We start from the raw sequence: 23,275 nt of genomic DNA on the forward strand, positions 1-23,275 counted from the left end.
ACTTTCCTCTTGAGCGATTCTTCATCTGATCTTTGTGTAATTGCAGAAATGGTTACACTAGTGTTAGGAGAGTTTGTAGCAATCATATTCCCCAGGTTGACGATTTTCTCCGCCACATTCCGAGCAGAGGATGAATTTTTCAGGTCATTTGTTCCTACATGGAGGATTATCGCCTTCGGTTTTGTAGCCAAGCTTGGTTGTAGATAATGCTCCATGTCTGCGGCTGTAGCACTAGGGAAACTTCTCACAGTTACGCGCCGTTTAGCTGCAAAAATTTACTCTCCTTGACGAGTTTATTTATCACTAGGTAATTCCATGGTTTTGGAAATAGAAGCTGCTTTATTATTCATCAGCGTCACAAATTCTTGCCGATTTTGGGGCTCATTTTGTTGAAACTGAAGCACGCTTCAAAAAGACCTGTTTATGTTCGTGAGTTATGCACGCGCTGCGTGCCTATTGTCAGCACGGACTTACACTCTTCCACTCATACAGCCCGGTGACAGTGTGTAGTGCACTACCAAAAAAATAATAATATATCTGCCTGTCATCAGATGTGATGTTTCCATGGTAACGGCCATAATCCAAAAATTGACACCAAAAAAATACGCCTTATTATATCCGTAAGTCATTGCGCTCCTTCACTGAATTTCGCGAATTACCTAATATCTGACATGTTGTGTCCCGCGTGATTCGCCTGAGTGCCTTTAGCCAATCACATCACGTATTTGGACAAGTCGTCATTCGAAAAACAAAAACAAACGACCGCAATGACTTTTGGGTGAAGGTGGGCCTTTAACTAGGTTTCCTTTTGTAACTCTTGCCCTGTAGTAAGGGTATTCGCCAATACTCTAGGGAGCCACCTTAAAGCCGGTTGTACCCATACAGTTACACGATAGTTCACCCGAACAAGATGGAATAATCGCGAAATACTTAAAGTGGTACTACGACCAAAAAAACAATTCTTTTTTTTCTTGGGATTTCAAAACTATGTTAACTAAACTAACTGACCCAAGTTTTAAGTTCTGATTTTAAAAAGACACCCGTTTATTTTAACTGGAATTTTCTTATTTATTGGTCCGCCATTACTAACTTTAAAATCTTGAGAGAGCTGGGTCGAGGAGAAAATGACGTCAAAGACTCACTAGTTTAAGAATGCAATGCGTGTGTACGCGGCCGAATTAATATGCAGCACGGGAGTTTCGGGCTTTCAGACTTTTAAACCCGTGTTTTGCATATGTAATAAATTGCGTTTACACGCTGAAATTTTAAGCTAGTGAGTAAATGACGTCATTTTCTCTAGCTCCAACCCTCTGAGGTCCAATCGGCCAGTTTTGAACGTGAATAATAGCGGACCGTGAAATCCAATACACTCAAAATAGACAGCCTTTGGATAAAACTCAAAGCTCAAAATTTTGCCAGTTAGGTGTTAAGCAAACACGCTTTCAAAATCTGAAGAAAAAAAGGAAATGATTTTTTGATCATAGTACCACTTTAAGATAGCGCGAAGTTAAATTTTGGAGTGACGCTTTCGTTGAAGATGCCTTTGTCCTTGCTTAAACTCCCTTTTATGTCCAGCCTGCTCCAGTAAAAAGCCCCTCAAGAATGAAGAGAAGAACGTGGAAGCGACTAGGAGTATTTCTACTCCCCCCCCCCCCCCTGGATAGGATGCCAGTCCATCGCAGGGTTTACCCCCCAGCATTAAATTCGCCGGTACCCATTTATACACCTGGGCGGAGAGAGGCACCGTGAGAGTAAAGTGTCTTGTCCAAGAACACAACACAATGTCCCCGGCCAGGACGCAAACCCGGACCACTTGCTCCGGAGTCGAGCACCCTAACCATGAGGCCACCCCGCCTCCCTCATAGGAGGTTAAATATGGGGAAAAGAACTAATTAGTGCTTTGATTGTCGAGAATCCGCACATGGTCGTAGGTTCGACTCCCGCAGAGAGCACTTGGAATTTTGTCCAAGTATCCCCGAGTTAATATTTGAAAAAAATTCTCTGTAAAAGCAAAATATGCAGACAATGTTTTGAAGAGCAACTATTTGCAACAACCTGGCTAAATTTTTAGTAAATGCCGAGCGGTCAGTCATGCGGAGTCAAAACCAGGGCTTGAAATTGCGACTAAACTGGTCGCCAATGCGACCAAAAATTGAGTGCTGGCGACTAGATTTTCAGAACTGGTCGCCAGCTGGCGAATCACGTTTTGTCTGATAACCCAGGATAAACAGTAGACAACTTTTGTATTTGAATCCTTACATGATGAAGTCGTTCGGAACTGGTAGCTTGAACACGACTCACCTTTCTTTCCCCATTAAAATAATGTATAAATACTACAAGAAAATCGGTTTCTCACATTGTTAATTAATAGCACAAATGTACTTCGATACTTCGATCACGGCGTTTACTAGGCGCCATATTGTTTCAGCGGCTTCATGGGATCGTGGGCGCACTTAAACATCGTATGCTTCTTGCCGGTTACGTTAATTTTGCGCCCGGAATACGAAGATTCATCCAGAAGGTTAATTGAAAATTCCAATCCATCGTCAGTTTGAATGCTGAAAACGTAGATTTAGCCATATTACCGAAGGACCTCCTCGGAACTAGCTTGATATTGATAATATATTGATAATGAACCTGGACATCGCATAATGAGTTTGAAATTTGCATGGAACCTGGTGATGTAATTCGGAGGACTGGGGAGAAAAATTTTTACGCCGTATCCCACAACCGCGCGCGGCCTTATTTTCGAATTCAACATGGCCAACCCACCCTCTACCTCTGAAATGACTATTATCGACAATTCCTAAGTTTCTCTAAATTGACTATTATCGTCAATTTAGGACGCTTAGCGCTTGATAAGAATTATGGGAAATGAATATCTATTTTTAAAATCCGAATCCCAATGCCTAAACTCGCTGGACTCGAAACTGGGAATTTTCGATTAATGACCCTTTAACTTAACCACTAGACTACCGCAATATTTTTTCTTCCGAATGCTGCTGTAAACGTGTATTATCATCGGCTACTAAACAAGTTTAAAAAGGAGAAAATGTCGGTTACCAACCCTTAAGAGAAAGCTAACCATTTTAAAATCAAGTACTAGACTAACCACTATTCAGCAATGATTTTAAATATACTAATTAGATTTGATAAATAATCGGTGCAATTGTTAGCCAGTTGATCTTTAGTTGTTAAGTGGATAAAAACAGTTCCTTCACATTGGGAGCTCCGGGTTCAAATCCCGTCCAGGGATCCCACTTTTCTTTTTTCCTTTCATCTGCCACCACAAGTCCTGGGACAGAGTAATCCTAAAATGACGATAACAGTCAATCCAGGGAAAATTACGAATTGTCGATAATAGTCATTTCAGAGGTAGAGGATATGTTGACATGGCAGAGGCGAGGTTAGATCTTATCGGGTCTACTTGAATGTTCATTCAGTAACAGGAAATGTGGTAGACACGTAATGATCTGTTGAGTTTTGGCGATGGCAATGCTGCAGAGAGTTTGGAAAGAAAACCTAAGGCCGCGCGCGGTTGTGGGATACGACGTTAAAATTCTTCTTCCCAGTCCTCTAGATTACGACAGCAGATCACTTAGAAGTGGGTTAGAGAACTTGTTCCCTTCGTTAGAAAGCGAACACCTGCAAAATTGACTGCACAAGGTTATTAATAAATGGAGATAAATATCGGTAGAAAAGTACGTTAAGAAACCAAGTTCCTCTGATTCTAGAGACTACTGAAACCGTATACGAGCCGCTGCTTTTATTTTATCTCGGTCGGAGACTGGTACGAGCGTTGTGGTTGTCTGGGGGCCTAGGCCGAACAATTGTAGTATTGCGTTTAGTCGCGATAAAAGTAAGTTGATTGCCACAGCAACTACGTTTTGAAGAGGTGAAAAGCAAGGATAAAGGACCCATGTTTGCTTTGCTATGGAAAACACGGACTGTGCTTCGCTCCATTTCAAATAACCCTAAAGAACACCATCATCAAACTAAAGACAAAGCCGAAAACAACGATGGCTTTAGAGATCTTTCTCGTGCTATTTAATAATTATGACTTTCCTTGTATGCAAAGTTGGCGACCAAAATTTATGATCTGGCGGCCAAATTTTCCCCATTAGTCGCCAGCTGGCACCTGAGCAAAAAAGTTAATTTCAAGCCCTGAAAACGTACGCACAACTCGCCATATTTTTAATTCGAGAAAATAAGAGAAAGTAGAACTTGCGCGGCGGCTTCCCGGTAATGCAACGATAGTCTGCTGCTTGCAGCAACTCTCCACAGTGATTCTTTATTCTTGGTTTTCGCTCACGTGATCAACAGCCGTGTTTTTCAACGAAAACAAAAGAAAGCGTTTGCATAATAATATACTTCAATTCCCAGAGGATTGGTCGGAACACCAACATGGCCGTCGTTTCTTTGTTTGGGGACACCAACATGGCTGTGACATCATTGGAAAACCAAGAATAAGAAAGCTCTAGAAGAGGTGATTTTGAATATGGTAAAATCTCAATTCCAAAAAGTTTTCATTTTCAGGGTGGTTGATACGATAATAATCCAAGGGTTTCTCTAATTTATTACATCAATTGGTGAACTGATCCTTGCAATCAGAATGCCTCTCGGCAGTGCGATTAAATATCGAATCGCACTATTTTTTTTCTCTAAATCGCACCTTTTCCCAGCCAATGTGAAAGGAATACTAAAACAAAACAACCAATCGGATTACAAGGATTGTTTAAAGTAACCAATCAAATTGCAGGAAAATGAAAGACAAAGAAAGCCATTGTGTGGCGAATTTTGTTACTTTTGTTCCAAAACTTTGCTTTAAAAAATAATGGATGAATTGAATTTATCGATAAATAATGGTAATTGAACTTCGTGTCGTGCAATTTTGGTCTGAAGTCATACCTGAGATTATTGAAATCACACGTATTATATATCTGTAAGTTGCATCCAAATGGATTATTTCAGCGTGAAATATAAAGGCCAGGCCAAACGATAAACGTTGGACGATTAATCATGTTGGATGATGTTGGAATATGCTTGATACATTGAACATTCGATCCAACATCTTTTCATGACATTTCTTTCGTTTGGCTGGTCTCAACCAATATGTTGCAATAGTGCACACGCATTGTGACTATATATGGAGACCACAGACATCTTCCATGCGTCTTATGTTTGGTCAAGCATGTTGAAAGGATGTTTGATATTGTTTGACCACCACGTAATGCTCAACATTTATCATTTGGCCAGGCCTTAAGGGAACCCCTGATATGTGACGTCTAGGATTCATTATCCTTTAACCAATGTAAAGGAGTAGAAAGGACTGCTTTGGTTGACAAATATCAAAACTAAATCAAAGATGACACCTTTGAAACTTTGAGAATTGGAACTATACCTTCTACCACTTACAAATTTTACTCATTGATGAGGATCCAGTCAAAAACCGACTAACACCCTGTCCCTAAAAAGGGGACCACTTGCAGATTCTACTCTGTCTGACGCATATATGTATGGTCAATTTTCAAACGACAATTGGGAATCCCCGCCCCTAACCGGTACCCAGGGGGCGAAAATATCAATTTCAAGAAATGGCGATGAAGGCATCGCCCACGCCACAAAACACTAAATTGCCAATTTAGTGTTTTTGGCGTTGGAGGTTTTTTTCCTCCGTTTCTGCAGGCGCGGAAGCCATTTTAATAAATTTTATTCCGTCGAATGCAAAAGCAAAATCAGGTAAAATGAGCTAGTTTAGCATCTTCCAGAGACTTTAGTTGTACTACTACCGATCCAATTGTAAGTTGCTTGCGGCCAACATTGTTCAACACGAAAAATAGGAGATAATTATAATTTTCGGGAAGTGACGTTTCCGTTGGCATCGTCGATGTCAACGCTCCAGATATATTCTCTAACCCTTACCATTCTACTACAAGGGCTTTAAGTAATTTGAAGGAGCCCACCCTGACCTATTTCCAATTTTTACAAGCCACCAGCCTCCTTCGTCCATTTGTAGAACTTCCATTCGATCACCTTGTTTGAAACTAATGCATTCACTATCATCTTGATCAGCGTATTCTGCCAAGGCCACGTAAACTGTCTTCTCTGTCTGCTTGGTTGCCAGTGGTGGGTCCAGTTTAGCCGGTTTCACAGGTTTGACTGGCTTATCAGGTACCGATGGCTTTACATTAACTACTTCTAAGTACGAAGCGGGAGCCCATCCTTCGTTACCATCCTTTGTTTTAACGAGCCACCAGCCACTTCCAGAATCTTCCAAAAACTCGAATTCGTCACCTTTGTGGAACGACAAACTCTCGCCTTCCGTCGAGAGGAAAGACTCCAAAGACTTGCACATCTTTTTATTTTTATCCGCAACAAATTTTGATTGTACGTTTGATGGTGTGTGTGTCGCATCCTTGCTGGAAACCTTTGTGCGAGGTTTTACTTGAGGTCTACCTGGACGGTCTGGTTTTCTCGGAACTACATGTTGTACGGTACCAGGCTTACTTTGCCGAGACTTCTCCACACTAACATGCTTTTCTTGCTCGGTTGATTGAAGATCCGATTTACCGTTGAAGAAAGGTTTTTTAGTCGGAGCAACAGGTCTCGGTGGCGCGGATTTCTTTTCCGAGCTGGCAGCCAGGTAGCTAGACGGCGCCCATCCTTCATTTCCATGTATTTTTACATATGACCATCCATCTTGTTTGTCTACTACACGTGCGATTTGCCCTTCTTTAAATGAAATGCTTCCAGCAAAATTACCGTCATAGTCCGCCAAAGTTACAAATGTTCCAAGAATGTCAGACGTCTTTGAAATAATTGATGCGTTGTTTGTTGAGGAACTCTCTTTCCTGAAATCACTTTGTGTCTCAAAATGTTGTAGCTGTTGTTGTTGTTTTTCCAATGCAGCCGGGATTTCTTCCTGTGGTCTTTCCTTTCCTCTCTTTCCTAAATAAGACGATGGTATCCAACCCTCTTGGCCCCCGATTTTTCCCAGCCACCACCCATTAGGAGCTTTGTCAAGAACTTCAACTGATAAACCTTCACCGAAATTTAAAGCACCCTCAATACCCAGTGAACGAAAGTCGCCAACTGTAAAATACTCAACTTCTGGTGACTTCGGGGCACGAACGGCGCCTAACTCCAGAGTTTGCTCATACGACATGTTGGTGACGTGGAGGGGTCGCTTGTGTATAGACCTTTTGACCTTTGCAAAATGACGAATTAAGGAAATTAGAAACTAGATGCGCAATAGTCCAGATTTATACTTATACCAGAAATAATCAGCTGTGAGAATTTCAAAGTAATTTACAAAAGCAACTTTCACTGCAGTGCACCTGGTAACTCTTGTTACGCACTCGCGCGAGAAAAAAACCAGTACTAGTAGGACCCTCAAAATAAAGCCAATTCGTTGTACGGAACACAGTTTAAAAAAATGCTTCCTTGACTAAGTTCATCACTGAATGAATCCGAATCAACTGCTTTGAAGACAGAGACGGGAATGTCCCTGAAGGTTAGGTGGTAGTGGGTGCGTGCGTGCGTGCGTGCGTGCGTGCGTGAGTGCGTGAGTGAGTGAGTGAGTGAGTGAGTGCGTGAGTGAGCGAATGGATGGATGAGAAAGTGAGGGTGCATCTACCAAGGTGGCTCTTAGCCTACTAATTATAATTATCATTTAAATCAACTGAAATCAATCATTGGTTTTTGAGGAGAATAGATAACCGGAGTAGCTGGAGAAATAGAGCTGTGTAAATCAGCCAGGAAGAAAATAATTCAGCATCCAGTTAAAATCATCCTTTCTTTCAGTGCCAAATTTGTCTCGCAAACCGTACCTTATTTAAAGTGCACCTAACCCCCCAAATTTTAGTTGGAGTAAATGATTTACCGTATTTTTTATAGTACATTGGTGAAAAAATTATTAGATTTGCTCAAATCTAGTATCTTTTATGGCCCCTCAAAGTTTGAAAAATCGCACCTAAATGGCAGCCATCTTGGTTCAAGTCCGAGTAACGGGAGGATTGGGGCTAGTAGTTGCTATGACGTAGAAAGGAGAACGAGTGTGTTGACGTAGTTCACATAGTTCGCATATGGTCCACTGTTGTAGTCCAGAAAATGCCAAAGAGATGTATTGCTGCTGGTTGCAGCAACGTGAGAAATTTAAAAGAAGGTATTTCTCTTCATAAGTTGCCATTCTACAACGACGATCGTACAGAAGCCAAGAAAAGAAGGAAGAAATGGGTCGATTTTGTTCGACTGAAGCGAGCGAAATGGCAACCATCGCAATCTTCAGTGCTATGTTCCGAACATTTAAAGCGTGAAGATTTTGTTCGTTCAGCTGATCTGGGCGATGAACAAAACGTCGACATTTCCAAGAGATGGCTTAGGACGGACGACTTTGGAGTGTGTGTTTTTCATTCAGTGCTGTTAAAAAAAGAAGAATTCCAAAAGCTAACAGAATAAAGCTGTGAAAATAGTAAACAACACCGGGAAACACTCTCACGCGGTTCTCCTTTCTACGTCACAGCTCGACTCGCCCCAGGTCGCGGACTTGAACAAAATGTTTCTCAACTTCTACTAGACGTAGAAAATCGAGCATTCACCCAAATCGAAAAATTCTTTCACCAATTAACTTCAAACAGTATGGAGATTTATTCAAGCTACAATTATATTTTGGGGTTAGGTGCACTTTAACCAAAAGCCGCGTTTACCTCGGAAAACGGTTAAGCTCTTAAACCACTTTCGCTGACTCCAGTGTACCTTGGCTGGTGAATTAGCAACAACATTGAGCTGACATTTCTATTATTTCCCTTGTTTGCGTTCACGGTGTGGTTTATCAAATTATATACACTTGCCAAAGGACAAAAGAGCTCAGCATACGGAGCATAATTTTTCAATCAATAAGTTCACAATACAAAACTCACCGAACTTTTTCGAGGAGGCAGTTTCCGACCTTTCATTTTCGTTGACTGATCGCCGCGAATTTTTGTTTCTGCACGACAAGAAAACAAAGTCAACAGTCACAAAATGAAAAAAGAGCAGACGTAAATACCAATCCCACCCCCGCTAGCAGAGATATCAGCTCACACGGTGTATTGAATATCGAAAAGGTCTCAACCATCAATTGGCCCGCTTGCCTTTGGCTGGGAAAACAAAAATAAAACACGTTATGTCGAATGCTTCCCCCTTTAAAACAAGCCCCCCTTCCCCCTTATTGTTCATAACCAAATCAATAAATGATAGACTGTAACGACAGTAACACTTCATGAGGACTGATTCGGTATGGTCTATTCCCGTGCACTAATTACTGGGTTGCCATATGGCAATCCAGTCGAAAACTGCGTCTAATTTGTCCGTTTTATTATTTTTTCCGTGTCGGGAAAAGTCTTTCCTGTCGCTCCCCGCTCTTCTGTCCGTATTCTTGGTAGGTTTCATGGGGTGGTAGAAATGCGTAGATTTTATCCAGTGGGCACAGTATAATATTTTATTAACCTGCAATGGCGTCGAAAGTCATTTTAACGCGAATGGAGTTTTAGTGGATCTTTAAACAAAATATACCCTTATGGAGCTCAAGAATGGAACGCCAATTGGATTAACAAGGCAGGCTGTGAAAATTGAATGTCTGGAATCTTAAAAGCGACGAGTAATGGTCTTCGACAACATTGCATCTTTCGCCATCGGATATCAAATGCAAAGTGAGCTTTGTTTCTAATATTTTACTAACTGTGATTTTATGTACAACACTGAATTCTGTATGCGTTTAACAAACATTGAAGGAATGGAACGCCTTGAATGAATCTGTGTTTACTGAAGTCGCAACTCAGCTGTCTGGCAATTTACATTTATTTTGTACTGAACTCTTCTCAGTCTTCAGGTAAAAAAATAACTGGAAATGTGCTTCATTATTCACGGAAAAGATTTTTCAGAAAATGGTTTGACCCTAAACTGTGAGAAATTTATTTAATTGCATGTGATTTGTAACACCGGGGTTGTGCTTCTTGTTTGCGCGCACGCAATTGCTGGTTTTCACTCACGTGACCAACAGCCATGTTTTTCAACGAAAACAAAAGGAAGCGTTTGCATAATAACAGAGTTAAATTCCCGGAGGATTTGGTCGGGGCATCAATATGGCCGCCTTTTCTTTGTTTAGGGGCACCAACATGGCGGTCGTGACGTCATGTGAAAGCCAAGAATAGACCACTTTCGATATATTAAAATGCAGTCCTAAACAAAAGGCATCATCTCGAGGCTCTGGGGAATAAATATAAGGATTTGTATGAGTTTTTTCCCAGAGCCTCGAGACGAAACCTTTTATTTGGGACTGAATTTTCATATATCGAAAGTGGTCTATTGAAATAGGCAAGATTTTTAAACGATGTATCAGTGGAATATTTTTTGTAATTTCATATTCTCTGTCAAACATTTGCTTCTGAAGCTTGAAAATTGCGAAATTTAGACGCAGCCCACGAAAATTCGTTAACTAGTTTTTTGTTACGTCTATTATTGGACGCCCCTCGATCTTTTTCTACTTTTTGTCGGTCTTGGCGGCAGCCGATTATACAAACCAAAAGCAAATGCTTGCCTTCGTGGTGATTTTTTGAACAATAATTATTGCACACAAAGTATTCATCCCAGACCCTGTGCGGTCTTATTTGAAACAGTTACTACATTTGGTTTTTCTTAATTTTGATGATAAATAGCCCTGTTTCGATCGATCATTGTTTCTAGCTTTTCTAATATGTCGTTGTCAACACTGTTCAATTATGATTTCTTTTCTTTGGTTTTTTGCTAAAAGATAAATGTGTTTCGCACTGCAACGGAATAATGCCCCGTCCACACGTATCCGGAGATCCGGAGATTTTTGTATCCGCCAATTTTTCATGCGGATACAAAAATATCTGCGTCCACACGTAGCGTATACGAATCGTATACGATCGTCCACACGTATCCGATTCGTATCCAGACATCTCAAAGGATTAGTCAACAGAGCATGCACATTACAAAGAAAGCTGAGCCTGCGATAATTTTGGCGCCAAATTCGCGGCTTTCTTGTTTGTTTACTTGAGGTTTCAACACGTGTGAGCTTAGACGTTCTCAAGTAGTTAAAGTTTAGATTTAACATTGCAACATTTAGTTCGAGACACGCTATTAGGCTTGAAAGTAGTCCTAGTAGCATTGAACACACAACGTTTCTGCTCGCCTCCATTTTGGAAAATCTCGCGCGGAAAAAGACTGGTTCTGATACTGAGACGTCGGCGTATACAAAAATATACGGATACGAGCGTCCACACGTATCCGGATACACAGCGTATACAGAAATTTCCACTCTGGAGAGCGTATACAGAAATCTCCAGATACACCGAGCGTATACGGCGGACACGTGTGGACGCTAGGTGTATCCGCATAAAAAAATTTGCCGATTCAAAAATCTCCGGATACGTGTGGACGGGGCATAAATCTTCCGAGGCATTTTGATGAAAAAAACTCGGAAAAATATATAATCAGTGCGTGACAAAATGATTGCGTGACGCGAAGAACAAATGCGCAATAACAATAGGTGGCACCGTCCTTAACTGGAATGCTGCAGTTCAATACCACCCAACTCAGTGCCTTCCGTTTTTGTAACAGATACCACAGGCAACCCAGTTTACGCTCATGGAGCGTCTAGTATAGTCATGGTTCACGATTCTTATTCCCACATATCTCAAAGCTTCATGGCGGTGTACAATTCTTTCTCTGGGGTGAGATCGATCGTCAGCTTGTAAAGGCGCCTCTGGTAGCCGCTATCAGTCCATATTTGATCTCACCCACGTATGTGAAAGGAAGATCACAACACCGGGGGTCTACCCCCTACTCTTCACAAACAGTGTGGGTTCTCTAACGTCCCATGAGCGTTCTCTCCGACCTTGAAAAAAAAATTCCTCTGGCACCCAGGGTACCTACAGCGTTGATTAACAGGAAATGTTTTGAGACGGGGTCTACGGTTTATAGTCCTTATTTGAGAAGACTTGAAAGTCTAACCATTTGCAGATATCATTACAAAGACACCCCTTTTTCCTAAGTGTTGGTCCGGCCGGAGTGGAACTCACGGCCTCCCCGCATGACAGTCCGATGCTCAACCAACTGAGCTACCGGTGCGCGGTTAAAACGCGGTTTATAATAATAAAGGATATTACGGTAAGTGCAAACTTACATAAGAGTTGCCCAGGCAATGTTACAAATTGCAGTAGCAAAGACGGCAATTTAGTACCATATGTGTCATGTAGATCACCGTTGTCAACAGGAACCGAACAAGTGACCACACGGTTCCGCTTTAGCGCGGAGCATCCTTATTTTTGGTCCATAGTAATTGCACCGACGATCAATGCCCATGTGAAATCTCAATTAAGAAATTCTTTTTGAAACTAAAACTGACCAAAGTTGATCATGTTGGTTTCGCAATACACTTTAAAACTTATTTACGTTATGTCAGTTGTGTTTTCTACAATACTGCTGGTTAATTTGAATTTTTCTGCTTGTAACCAACATTTCAGTAATCAATAGAGATTAAAGAATCATTGTATTGACAGTTATATAAGGATCATCTTGTAAAATTTTACTGTTATACTCATTATGGCTGGTGATGATGTTTGAAACATCGAAACATGTTCCTTCAACTCGAAAGTGTGGTTGCATTTTTAAAAATAATAACTGTTCTTACAGTTGAGCCCACGTCTCAAGGGCGATAGCTTCAGAAGGCGCGAAAACGGGACTTTTGGGTCAAAACAAGAATTATAAAATTTGGCCAGACAAACCTCAATTTACTCAGAAAAGGTGAAGGAAACAGTCAAGAATCAAGAAATCGCACAGTCCTTGGATAAGAAATTTTCAAGAATCAAAAAAATCGCATAGTTCTTGGATACGAAATTTTCTTATCCAAGGACTATGCGATTTCTTGATTCTTGACTGTTTCCTTCACCTTGTCTGAGTAAATTGAGGTTTGTCTGGCCAAATTTTATCGTGGGAAGTACGGCAAGGCACTGTGTAGCATATGGACGTGTTACCCAAATGCGCGAAAATATCGAAGGTAGCTTCCATCCAGGAAGTGTTGTTTCTCTTCTTCTGAGAAAAAACAGATTCTGGATAGGAACTCAATAATTTTTTCGCATTTTGCGTGCTAAATCTCTTACTCTTCTGTTTATATGATCTAATGTTGAACCGAAAGCCTCGCTTCCGCGAGCTCTGAAACGAACGCGTGGGCTCAACTGCAATAACAGCTATAGTAGCACTTGTGCTATTCAGACCATTTGAAAAACTTATTCAATTAAGAAAACAGAAAACAAAATGAAACCAGAGAAAAAGGGGCAAAACAAGTTTTGATTACAGACTGACAAGCCTGCTTCTCACAACATCCTATATGTAAATTTCGTGCAGATCTTCAGCATTGCTGAAAACCAACAACGCACTTACCTGGTGCCTTAGCAACAACCTGCCCGCGTGCTGTGCTTGCACCGTCCTTCCTTATTAATGAATTTGAGCCTATAGCTTGCAGCTGAGAGGGACTGGGTTTCTTGAGGTACATAGCAGGGGCCCACCCTTCACAATTCTGATATCTAAAAAAAAATGGATAAGAACATTAAACTAAACGAGAAAGCTCAGTTAGTTGTGCGATAGCAAATTAGGCGCAAATCATGAGAAATACTCGGCAAAAGAAATTGTCATTTCTTATTTGTTATTCAAAAGGAAAGGAAAGGAAAGGAACTTTATTTAAAGTACCTATGATCCTTATTTTTTTCACCGCTTTTAAACTTTTGTTTAAATATCTATAGTGTCTGGACTGTAGTACTTCAAAAAATTTTCCCTCAAAGTGTATCCACGCGTTTCAGCGGGCCTTTGATATTTGGTCGATCCAGTTGGGCCCTGGTAACTAATGACGTCAAAGAAAGAATGTAATTCCACTCTGAATCGTCAGAACATTCACGGCATCCGAAGGGTAACTATCGTCCGACATTTCTATAAAGACTTAGCTCTAGATTTTCAACAAGACTTCTATTTTACACTTTTGCACATTTCTTTCTGTAGAGATGATATTAAGCTACTTCTTTGACGTCATTAGTTACCAGGGCCCAACTGGCTCGGCCAAAATTTGTTGCGAATAAATGAAACGCCCGTTAAAACGCGTGGCTACACGATGAAGGAAGCATAGACAAGGTCAATCTTATCATGTTTCCCGGAAAATATCCGTCAAAATCGTAAAATGCGTCAAAAAAGGTGCAAAAGACTCCGATCTCAAGTTATTTCTCTAATATTTCAAATCTGAAAAACACTAACGGTAAAAGAACTACAAAATGCAAATCTTTTCGATTTTTTGTCACACAAAAGTAAAATCAAGGGAGTCAATTAAAAAAAAAAACAAAAAAACGCGATGACACACGATACCGTCAAATATTGGTTATTGGGCAGTACAATTCTCACACAACATATTTCCCGCGTTGCTGATTTTTTTTAATTGGCAGATTTTACACCGCAAAAGGAATTATCAACTGATCCAAATCTGTAGATTTTGAACGAAAAAAATGAAAGTAGGGATATACCTATCACCTCAAGAAAACGCCTTTCTACCCTTACACTGTACTCTTCCCCAGGTTAAACAAGTCACAATGCATACACGCACAGGAGACTAATACAAAAACAAAAGGCATCATCGCGAGGCTCTGGGGAATAAACTCATACAAACCCTTATACTTATTCCCCAGAGCCTCGAGATGATATATTTTGTTTTCGACTGAATTTTAATATATCGAAATTGGTCTATTCAACAGACCTCTTTCAAAATGGCGGCCAAATATAAATATTCTTCTGTTTTAATGCTAATAAGCCTTTCTAGCCTCGCTACGAGGAGCAAATTTCAAAAGAATTTTTGTTTGAAAATGAGGGTAATAGGTCTAATTAACATAAATACAAAAGAAAGTAAAGATGGTCGCCATTTACGAAGGCGATTTATACCCGACGCTTCGACACTCTTGCTAAGTGTCCTCTTCAGGGGTGTTTTATTAAAGCTGTTACAATAGTCCTTTTATGCGCACACTAATTAACGTCATTTCCTATTCATGAGGTGTAAATAGGTGTCAGGTTTCAGACGGCCATCATCACGGTTCAAAGGAGCGTGGGCGGAAATTTTTATTTATTATTATTTTTATTTATTTATTTATTTGCAACACAACAATACAACAATGTACATAAAGAATAAAATCAACTAATAACAAACAGCATACTATACAAGTCGCACGTACTAAAGTACATATTTATGGGCGGAATTAAGTTGCCAGTCTTCCAAACAAAGGCGTTGATAGTACCCAGGTTAGTGGTGATGATAATTTGTTAATTACTCCACCCAATTGTATGGTGGTTTGGCAAGCATGCTCCGACAACGCTGAGTTTCCTTTTCGCAAGGGAATACTGCTCTTTGATATTCCTTTAAACGCGTGCCAAACTGACGATGGGTTTGTTCGATACACTCATGTTCAGCTTTAGATCACCCCCGAAGAAGAGTGCCAAAATGAATCGTAACTTTTGAAGTTGGATTCATTTTAAGCAAGACTATGTTTGATTGTTCACCTGGCTGCTTTGTGAACAGTTTTGGAACTGTAATTTACCTTAAACATAAACTCCCACGCTGTCGTTTTCAGGGGAGTCGTATTCCACCTCCTCCCACATCAGCGTCTCCTTTTGTGGGGAGGAAGTGAAATACGACTCCCCTCAAAACGACTGCGTGGCAGACTAGATTAAAACACGACGCCTTCGATTTTCAATGAAACTTATTGAAACTCACCGCACAAGCCACCATCCATCAAAGTTCTTCTCGATTACAGTCACCAACACACCAATCTCAAACGACATTTCATCGTCAAGCTCTGCTTTATAAGCTGAAGTGGTGATATATTTCTCTGCATAATGAAAGATTGAACATAAGCAAATGTAAGAGATCCTATTAATAATTTCCAAAACCTTAGTGGAGACATCGCTTTTTGTTGACAAGACGGTCTTTTCCACACAAGCTATATATTAATGCCTTACTGGCGCACTGCCGGACTCAAACACAAATCACATGACTAACTATGGCAATGATCATACATCAGTATGAGTTTCATCCGGGTACGAGTTCTAAAATTCATACGGCGTCTACATGAATTACACCCGGCAGGTCCGACGCACGAATCAAAACAACAATCATGGGGTCCATTGATTTGTTATTAAGTATGCTTTTTGCAAATGCTTCAACAAACACATTACTGCTCAGGGTTTTCGATAGCTTTTTTCAAAGTAACGGGTTTAATAATGAAAGTGCCGGACACGACTATTTTCCATTGTAAGGCTGATTGCAAGTGCACTGAAAGCGAACCCTCAAGGAGGTCTGAAACCACCGGAAATGCTGTTTACAGATTGAGGAAAAAATAAACTTGTCGCGTAAGAACATGCCATAGCGGAGAGAGAGTGTTTAGTAAGCAAAAATAAGGCGATGTGACTTCTTGTTAGTTTGAAGGATTGTCTTGTGTTTTCTTCTTTAGCCCACACCAAGGAAAAAGAAGTCCAATGAGTCTTAAAATTTTGTAGCGTAAAAGTACCGGACGTAAAATGGTAAACAACCGGACGCAACGTCCGGCCTCCGGCCTCAAACAGGTCAACAGCATATAAAATGAAATGTTCAAGATGTTTGTGACTACTGTGGAAAATTGATGGATGTTGACATCAGGTGGCTTGGTGAAATCCATGACGCAGAGTGAAGTGTTATTCAATCAGATGTTATGGGATGCAGGCTATGCTAGTGAATGCGCGCAGGGATAGATGAAGGAAAGATGGCAAGTAATCAGACATCACAGTTCCCCTTAATGTTAAACTGCACGATTTCCATGTAAGCAATAGAGGGCGTTTTCCGTGTTTCCATAGCGCATCTAAACACATGTATGCCTGTGTTCAAAAAGCTATACAACGAAGGCACACCTCAAAACCAGGACTAGTTTCAAAAATCCCAAAATGACCTGAATCTAGAAAAAAAAAGGGCACAACTGGAAACACTCGCGAGTGTGTTTTTGTGGAAAACAATAATGTTACAGTGTTTTGTAGCTGTTCCATCTAACCTGAAAGGTCTTTCCCGAACTCCTGGGCGCATCACACCGGTATTCCTTACAGAATAAGATCGAGTTCATTGCAATTCAGTGGAGTCCTCATTTGGGTCTGTTGTGAGCTTTCATTCCAATAAGAACAAATTGTCTTTGTCTTTGTATCTGTGGCAGTTCAGAAGTTAGTACACGAAACAGTTAAAAACCACTTTGATCCATTGACCCCTGGAACTGATGATACTACTACTTTACAGTTACGGAAGATAGATTATTATTTGTGAACAATGTGTCTAAAGGAATGTCAACCAGAAAGATCCTTAACAACAACAGTCTTTACGGGTACCATGTAAACCCCCCTAACTCGCCTTCTTAAAGGTTTGTTGTTACAGCTTCCTTGGACACGAATTATTACAAGCATGAAGAAAAATGTCACCCCTACTGTGAAAGCGTAATGTAAATTTTAACATTTACCCGCAGTCTACGTTGTTCAACTTTCTTAATTTCCCTCATTGCAGAGTCTGTTACCTGTCAATTCTGTCTGATTTATAATTTCATCCGTTGTTCCATCCTCTCTCTCAAGATAAGCTGCAGGAACCCAGCCTTGCTCCTCATCAACGTTACAAAACCACCAACCTAAGAAACAACAGAGGTACGGATTGTGAAGATATTGATAAGTTATTGTTCCAGAAAAGAGCTTCATCTTTCTGGCCCCTCACTTAATGGCACAAAAAGTCATTTCCAAACAAGGGACTGTTTTGATATTAATATTTGCACTGTTTCCTATATAAAAGTACATGCGTATTTTCAAAAAGGCCCATGCAGTCTCCGTGTTTTAAGTTTAAAAAAAAAGGCAAAAAAGAAAAATGGGTCAGAGCTTTGTGAACCTGATCCCATACATGTGTGCATTTGAAGTGGAGTTACGAAGCTATGGACTGTTATCATGATATTCAACCCCGTTTTTTTGCCCTGATCAAATGTGTAACCTAAACTCTACCCAATGGCACATTTAGACTTTAGGCAACATTCTCAAAATTAAAATACAATTAAGGTACAGTAGTTGGACTAATAGGTAAAGTGGAATACATTGGAAGGTTGTTTTGGCATTGCCATGGTAACACCTAAGGTTCCTTGTTGGAGATATTACCTTAAAGATAGCTCTCAAGGATTTTTATGAAAACTGAGGTAATAGAGATCTAGTTTCTGGGACTCTCTTCTTCGTCTTGGGAAGATACAATGTAAAAGGCCCTGGAAATGATAGCATAGGCCGGGCTGTCCTTGAGAAAGGAAAGAGTCAAAGAATCTGATAAAGTAAAGCTAGCCATTCAGGAAACGAAGAAAACTAATTTTCTAAGTACCATTTTCATTTTTGTCAATAACTTCCACTACATCTCCCGCCACCATGTTAACTTCATTTCGATTCTGCTTCTTGTAGTCTGCAATGGCTACATACTGTTCCAGTAACACAGGGCCACTTATGTTATCACTGTCAACAGAAACAGATTTAACCACACTTACAAGTAATACAAATGTACAATAAAATTTTAGTTCCATGCTTGTTTCTACAGTAAGCAAGAAAGAGCCACAGTACATGCGTATAACTATATGTCGTGGTTTAATTTTGTTCTTGGTTTGAAAAGTTCATTTTTTTTCAAACCAGTTCAATTTTTTAAAACTGGTTTAAGTTTTTTAGAATACTGCCCATTTTAACATATTTGGATATCTTTCTGTACACCTTTTGCTGTTCAGTTACGCAAAATATCAATCATTTACGTCAACAGTTGAAACTATACGGCAAATATACGTTTCTTAGTACTTCCATGAACTTCATTAACGCGAACGAACTTTCAATAACGTTATTTCATGTATAATTACAGTACATTTTACAAAACTTTTGACAGGCGATTTGCGAAGTTCGTTTGTAAATTTCATAATTTCGCTTCGAACTTGGGAATTTCAATACGTAACTGTCAATCAAATGGCAAACTTTGAAACGAACTTGGGGAATTTCGCGCCGAACTGGCGAAGTAATTTCACTATTGCTCTCGGTTGTTATTTTGAAATGAGTGCCTTCACCGTGCAAGGAAAGGCAATTCCAAGTTTTGTTCGGCAGAAAATTATTGAAAGCTGGTCAGAATGGAAAGGACCATCTCAAATAGGACAGGAAAAGAGACTTCCCAGAAAACCATTGCCAAAAAAAAAATTGTTGATATTTTCGTTCGCAGAGGAAATATCGAAGACAAGAAATGAAGAAATATCACTTATATGGACTGTTGTAAAACTACATGTACCACCCCAGCATTTACAGCAGTGAAATCCAAAACAAACTGGTAAAGAATAACGTTCCAATGTTTGCCCGAAAATGTCCCGTCGCCTACATGCAGCCGCCGCAGCGTAACGCAAGATCTTGGTTTATATTCTTTCATGAAATTCAGCGGTATTCGACAGGAATCACTTTACCAGTATTTAGCAGCTTGCGCGGACAACGCATTTTTGTGATAAGTGTTCAGTGTTCATTCCCACGAAGTTCGGCGCGAAATTCCCAAGTTCGTTTCGAAGTGCGCCATTTGATTTACAGCTACGTAGTGAAATTCTCAAGTTCGAAACGAACTTATGAAATTCAAAACGAACTTCGCAAATCGCCTGTCAAAAGTTTTGTGAAATGCACTGTAACATTCAATAGCATAAACGGATAAACAATTGCACCCTTGGACAATCACAGGTAACAAATATACTTTCAATCTGCACAATGGTTTAATCATTAACTCCTTAGAAAATCAATTGCATAGTATGACAATCAATGGCGTATTAGAGACATACAATAATGCAATTTGCATAGAGACGCACAATCAATTGCACCTTCATACAATCGTTAATCGAAATGGTCAATCAATAACGTGAACTGACAAACGTTGGTATTTTACGAATAAACAATAGGAAGAAAAAAACATTCATTAGTGTCATTCATCTTGGTTATATGTATTTTAAACTACTGAACAAAAATACAAGAGTATGTACATTATCATTTAGATTCTGTCATTTTTTGTACAATCTTTTGCTGAAGCAGATATAAAATGAAGAACATCTCTACACGTACAGTACTGTAACAAACAGAGTACGCTACAGTACATGTAGACTCTGTTCAAGTAAGATCTGTTTCTTGGTGGCATGATTTTCTTCGGTTCTTTCTGTGTCCAATGCGTCTACATGTACTGTAGTTGTTCATATAGCGTACTCTGTTTGTTACAGTCCTATACGTGTAACAATGTTCTTCATTTTATATCTTGCAAAAGTAGGGTGGGGTAGGATAGAGGTATTGGAGCGAATCATGGAGGGGTAGATTTGAGTAGAAGAAAGGCACAAAACGAGGTTTTAGTTCTTTTTTAGGACCCTCCAGAAAAGCAATCCCCTGTTGTTTTTTAACTACACCCCCAAAAAAAGAAAAATCCCTTTTTTAGACAGATGTTAAAAATAAAACCAGTTTAAAAAAATTTAAACTGGTTTGGAAAAGAAAGAATCGGTTAAAAAAAATTCCAAACCAAGAAACAAAATTAAACCACAACATGTACATGTACATTACAACATCAAAAGTGCCAGCGTTTAGAACACACTCATGTCACTGCTTACAAAATCCTGTAAGGACGGTGCCCACTATGGTGACTGCACATACGTTCTCGCGAAGTTCGAGATAATCGGATTTCCTATCGGTGATGCTTCCCCAAAAAACGGGATATTTTTTGTGTCAAAATCAAAAATCAAACACCCGGGGCCAAAACAAATAACTTTGGAATTTGTAGGCACCATCCTGAAACTCATGCTGCATGTTAACACATGGAGCCTGCCGGCCTTAACAGAAGAGATGAAATGTAATTTTAGTTTGAGCTACCTTTTATTTTTCTTTTGTTTCTTTTATCTTGTTATCATGTATTATTCTCTTTCTCTGTTTTCGCATTTCCGTTTTTATTAATTTTACACATCACGGCGCTTTTTATGTCATTTCCGGTAAATATTAAGATCTTGTCACAAGCATTTATCCATTCAATAAACTCAAGGCTGGCGTTGGCCAGCCGAAATATTGTAACAACGACTATGTTCACGTTGTCTGAACCAAACCTTGCAGTCTATTTTCCATTTTTAAAGTTTTTTTTGGTGCGGTCACGGATCTATTTTGATCCAACGTAGAGCAAGTTTGGATCGTACACGGTTTTGCAGTGGGTGTATCCTTAAACAGCTACATGTAAACAGAGGCCTTATTTATGCCTCACTAGGCCAGAAAAATGATGTTAAGGCCTATGGTTTGCCAATTTGAAGGTTTTGGGTTGGTTTAGTCTAAGGTAAAAACAATGACCAGTCAGGAATGACCTGTGATATGAGACCTGTGTTTTAAACCTGCTGCATCAAGAGCACATCATACACTACAGTACGTGTACTTGAGAATATCAGTTCCTGTTCTCCATTACCCGACTCCTTTTTTTTCTGTGCGCTTGTCTTTCCTGGAAGGAAAAATTCGAAGATATCTATTGAAAATTATTCATAGTGTGATTCCTCGGAGCTGACGAAAATAATTTATTCATTAAATCTCTCCTTTTCACTAGATAATGAGTCCATTGACCAGGCCTTCTGATATTACGTGATGGTGGGATTTCTCACAATTCAGCGACCTCAAATCGCAATAATTCCTAAAAGAACACACAAAATTCATAAAATAAAACAATTAACTCAACAAGTTTCTTAGGCGTTCCTGCATAAAATCCTTCATTTTTAAGATGATTTACCTTGGAAAACGGCTAAAAAGCCTTTGGTACTTTACCTTCGATTTTCGTAAACATAACCGAACTAACCTAACCGAAGTTCAAGGCGGTTTAGTTTGCATGTCAGGGGCCTAATACGAGTTCTCATTCTTAAAGAGTTGCCTATTGGTGTAACACAAACAACTGTCCTTTGTTCATCTTAGCCAACTCTATTCAGAAAAAAAAATTTAAACTGCACACAAAACCAAGTGTAAGAGGATAGTGAGTCCATCCAGGAATATTAAGACTTATGGATCATTCATTTGGCATGTACGGTAAGCTGTGTCCTTTCAACTGTTAACGTGGTGCCAAAAATGGTGCAGACGACCTAACTTTTTTTACTTATCCCAACTAAAGTCAAGTCCAGATCATAATTACTGTTCCCCTTATGTTCAACATTTCTTACGGGCACGTTAAAACCTGTTTGTGTTATCCTGAAACCTTGAAAAACACGCTTAATGGAAAATTGATCAGAACAACAATTACATTATTTATCGCATAATTGGCTTTTCTAATCTTTAATCTGACCTGCAAATTTGCATAATTTGCATTTTTTCAGTGCAACCTATCAGAAGGCCTGGTTGAATGAAGCCTTACAGTTCTTAAAATTTCCCCATCTTCAGTTCAACAATAGTTGCATGACTATTAAAATGCCTAAATATTTCACAGTCATTACATGTAGATGATCTGACATTTTGAATATGGTCCCTGAGCAAAGATGATGCACAGTGTTAAAGACTGCTATTAATGTTTGAAACCTGCACAATGTGGGGTCTAATACTGCTCGATGCAGGTTGATACACGCCTTAAATAAAGCCAACAGAAATGTACCGTGTTCTTCTTGATTACCGCTGCATGGGATTGTTCAGGTTGCAATCGACATCCAAACTGACCGAAACGGGCCAGACGTTATAGTATTTTACTCTGTCTAACGCCAGACGATTTTACTAGTCAATGGGGAACCCTGGGAGACAATGGGTTAAGGTACAGTAGATTGTTTGATATTTGAATACCATCTCTACCAGTAAACACCAGTTAGAGCATCAAGTGAATAACGTACTAGCAAGAAGTATGCTGTGCCGTTTTCAAACATTGCACCTGAAGGCATATTGGGCAAGGACAGTATTAATAATATATCTTACGTTCATTCTTATACAGCCAAGGTGTTAAATTGCACGTGGAGAACTTAGGCGGGCAAACTTTCAGTATTAAATAGAATGTGCTATATGAAGGAAATTAAACACCAAAAAATGTAAAGGCACTCATCTGGATGATTTTACTTCACTTCATAAGACTTTCATTTCTTGCTGACTGAGAAATTGAACAAAGAGAGACTTGTTTTTGGCGTGCAGTGTCCCCGTGACAGGGAAGAACAGTCATTAACAACCATAATCA

At 39.7% G+C, this 23,275-nt stretch overlaps 1 protein-coding gene across 1 annotated transcript in view; it reads right to left on the reverse strand.

The window, feature by feature from the left end:
• Positions 1-4,034: 4,034 nt before the first annotated feature.
• Positions 4,035-23,275, reverse strand: part of LOC137984565 (SH3 and PX domain-containing protein 2B-like) — a 49,158-nt gene continuing 29,917 nt past the window's right edge. The window contains exons 2-7 of the mRNA XM_068831725.1: positions 18,449-18,576; positions 17,619-17,726; positions 15,806-15,920; positions 13,444-13,586; positions 8,919-8,986; positions 4,035-7,207 (exon numbers count right to left, since the gene is read on the reverse strand). Of these exons, the coding sequence (XP_068687826.1) occupies positions 5,930-7,207; positions 8,919-8,986; positions 13,444-13,586; positions 15,806-15,920; positions 17,619-17,726; positions 18,449-18,576 (1,840 nt within the window). The 3' untranslated portion in view covers positions 4,035-5,929. The remainder of the gene's footprint in view (positions 7,208-8,918; positions 8,987-13,443; positions 13,587-15,805; positions 15,921-17,618; positions 17,727-18,448; positions 18,577-23,275) is intronic.

The sequence above is a fragment of the Montipora foliosa genome, chromosome 14 (genome assembly GCF_036669935.1).
Source record: "Montipora foliosa isolate CH-2021 chromosome 14, ASM3666993v2, whole genome shotgun sequence".
NCBI lineage: Eukaryota > Metazoa > Cnidaria > Anthozoa > Scleractinia > Acroporidae > Montipora > Montipora foliosa.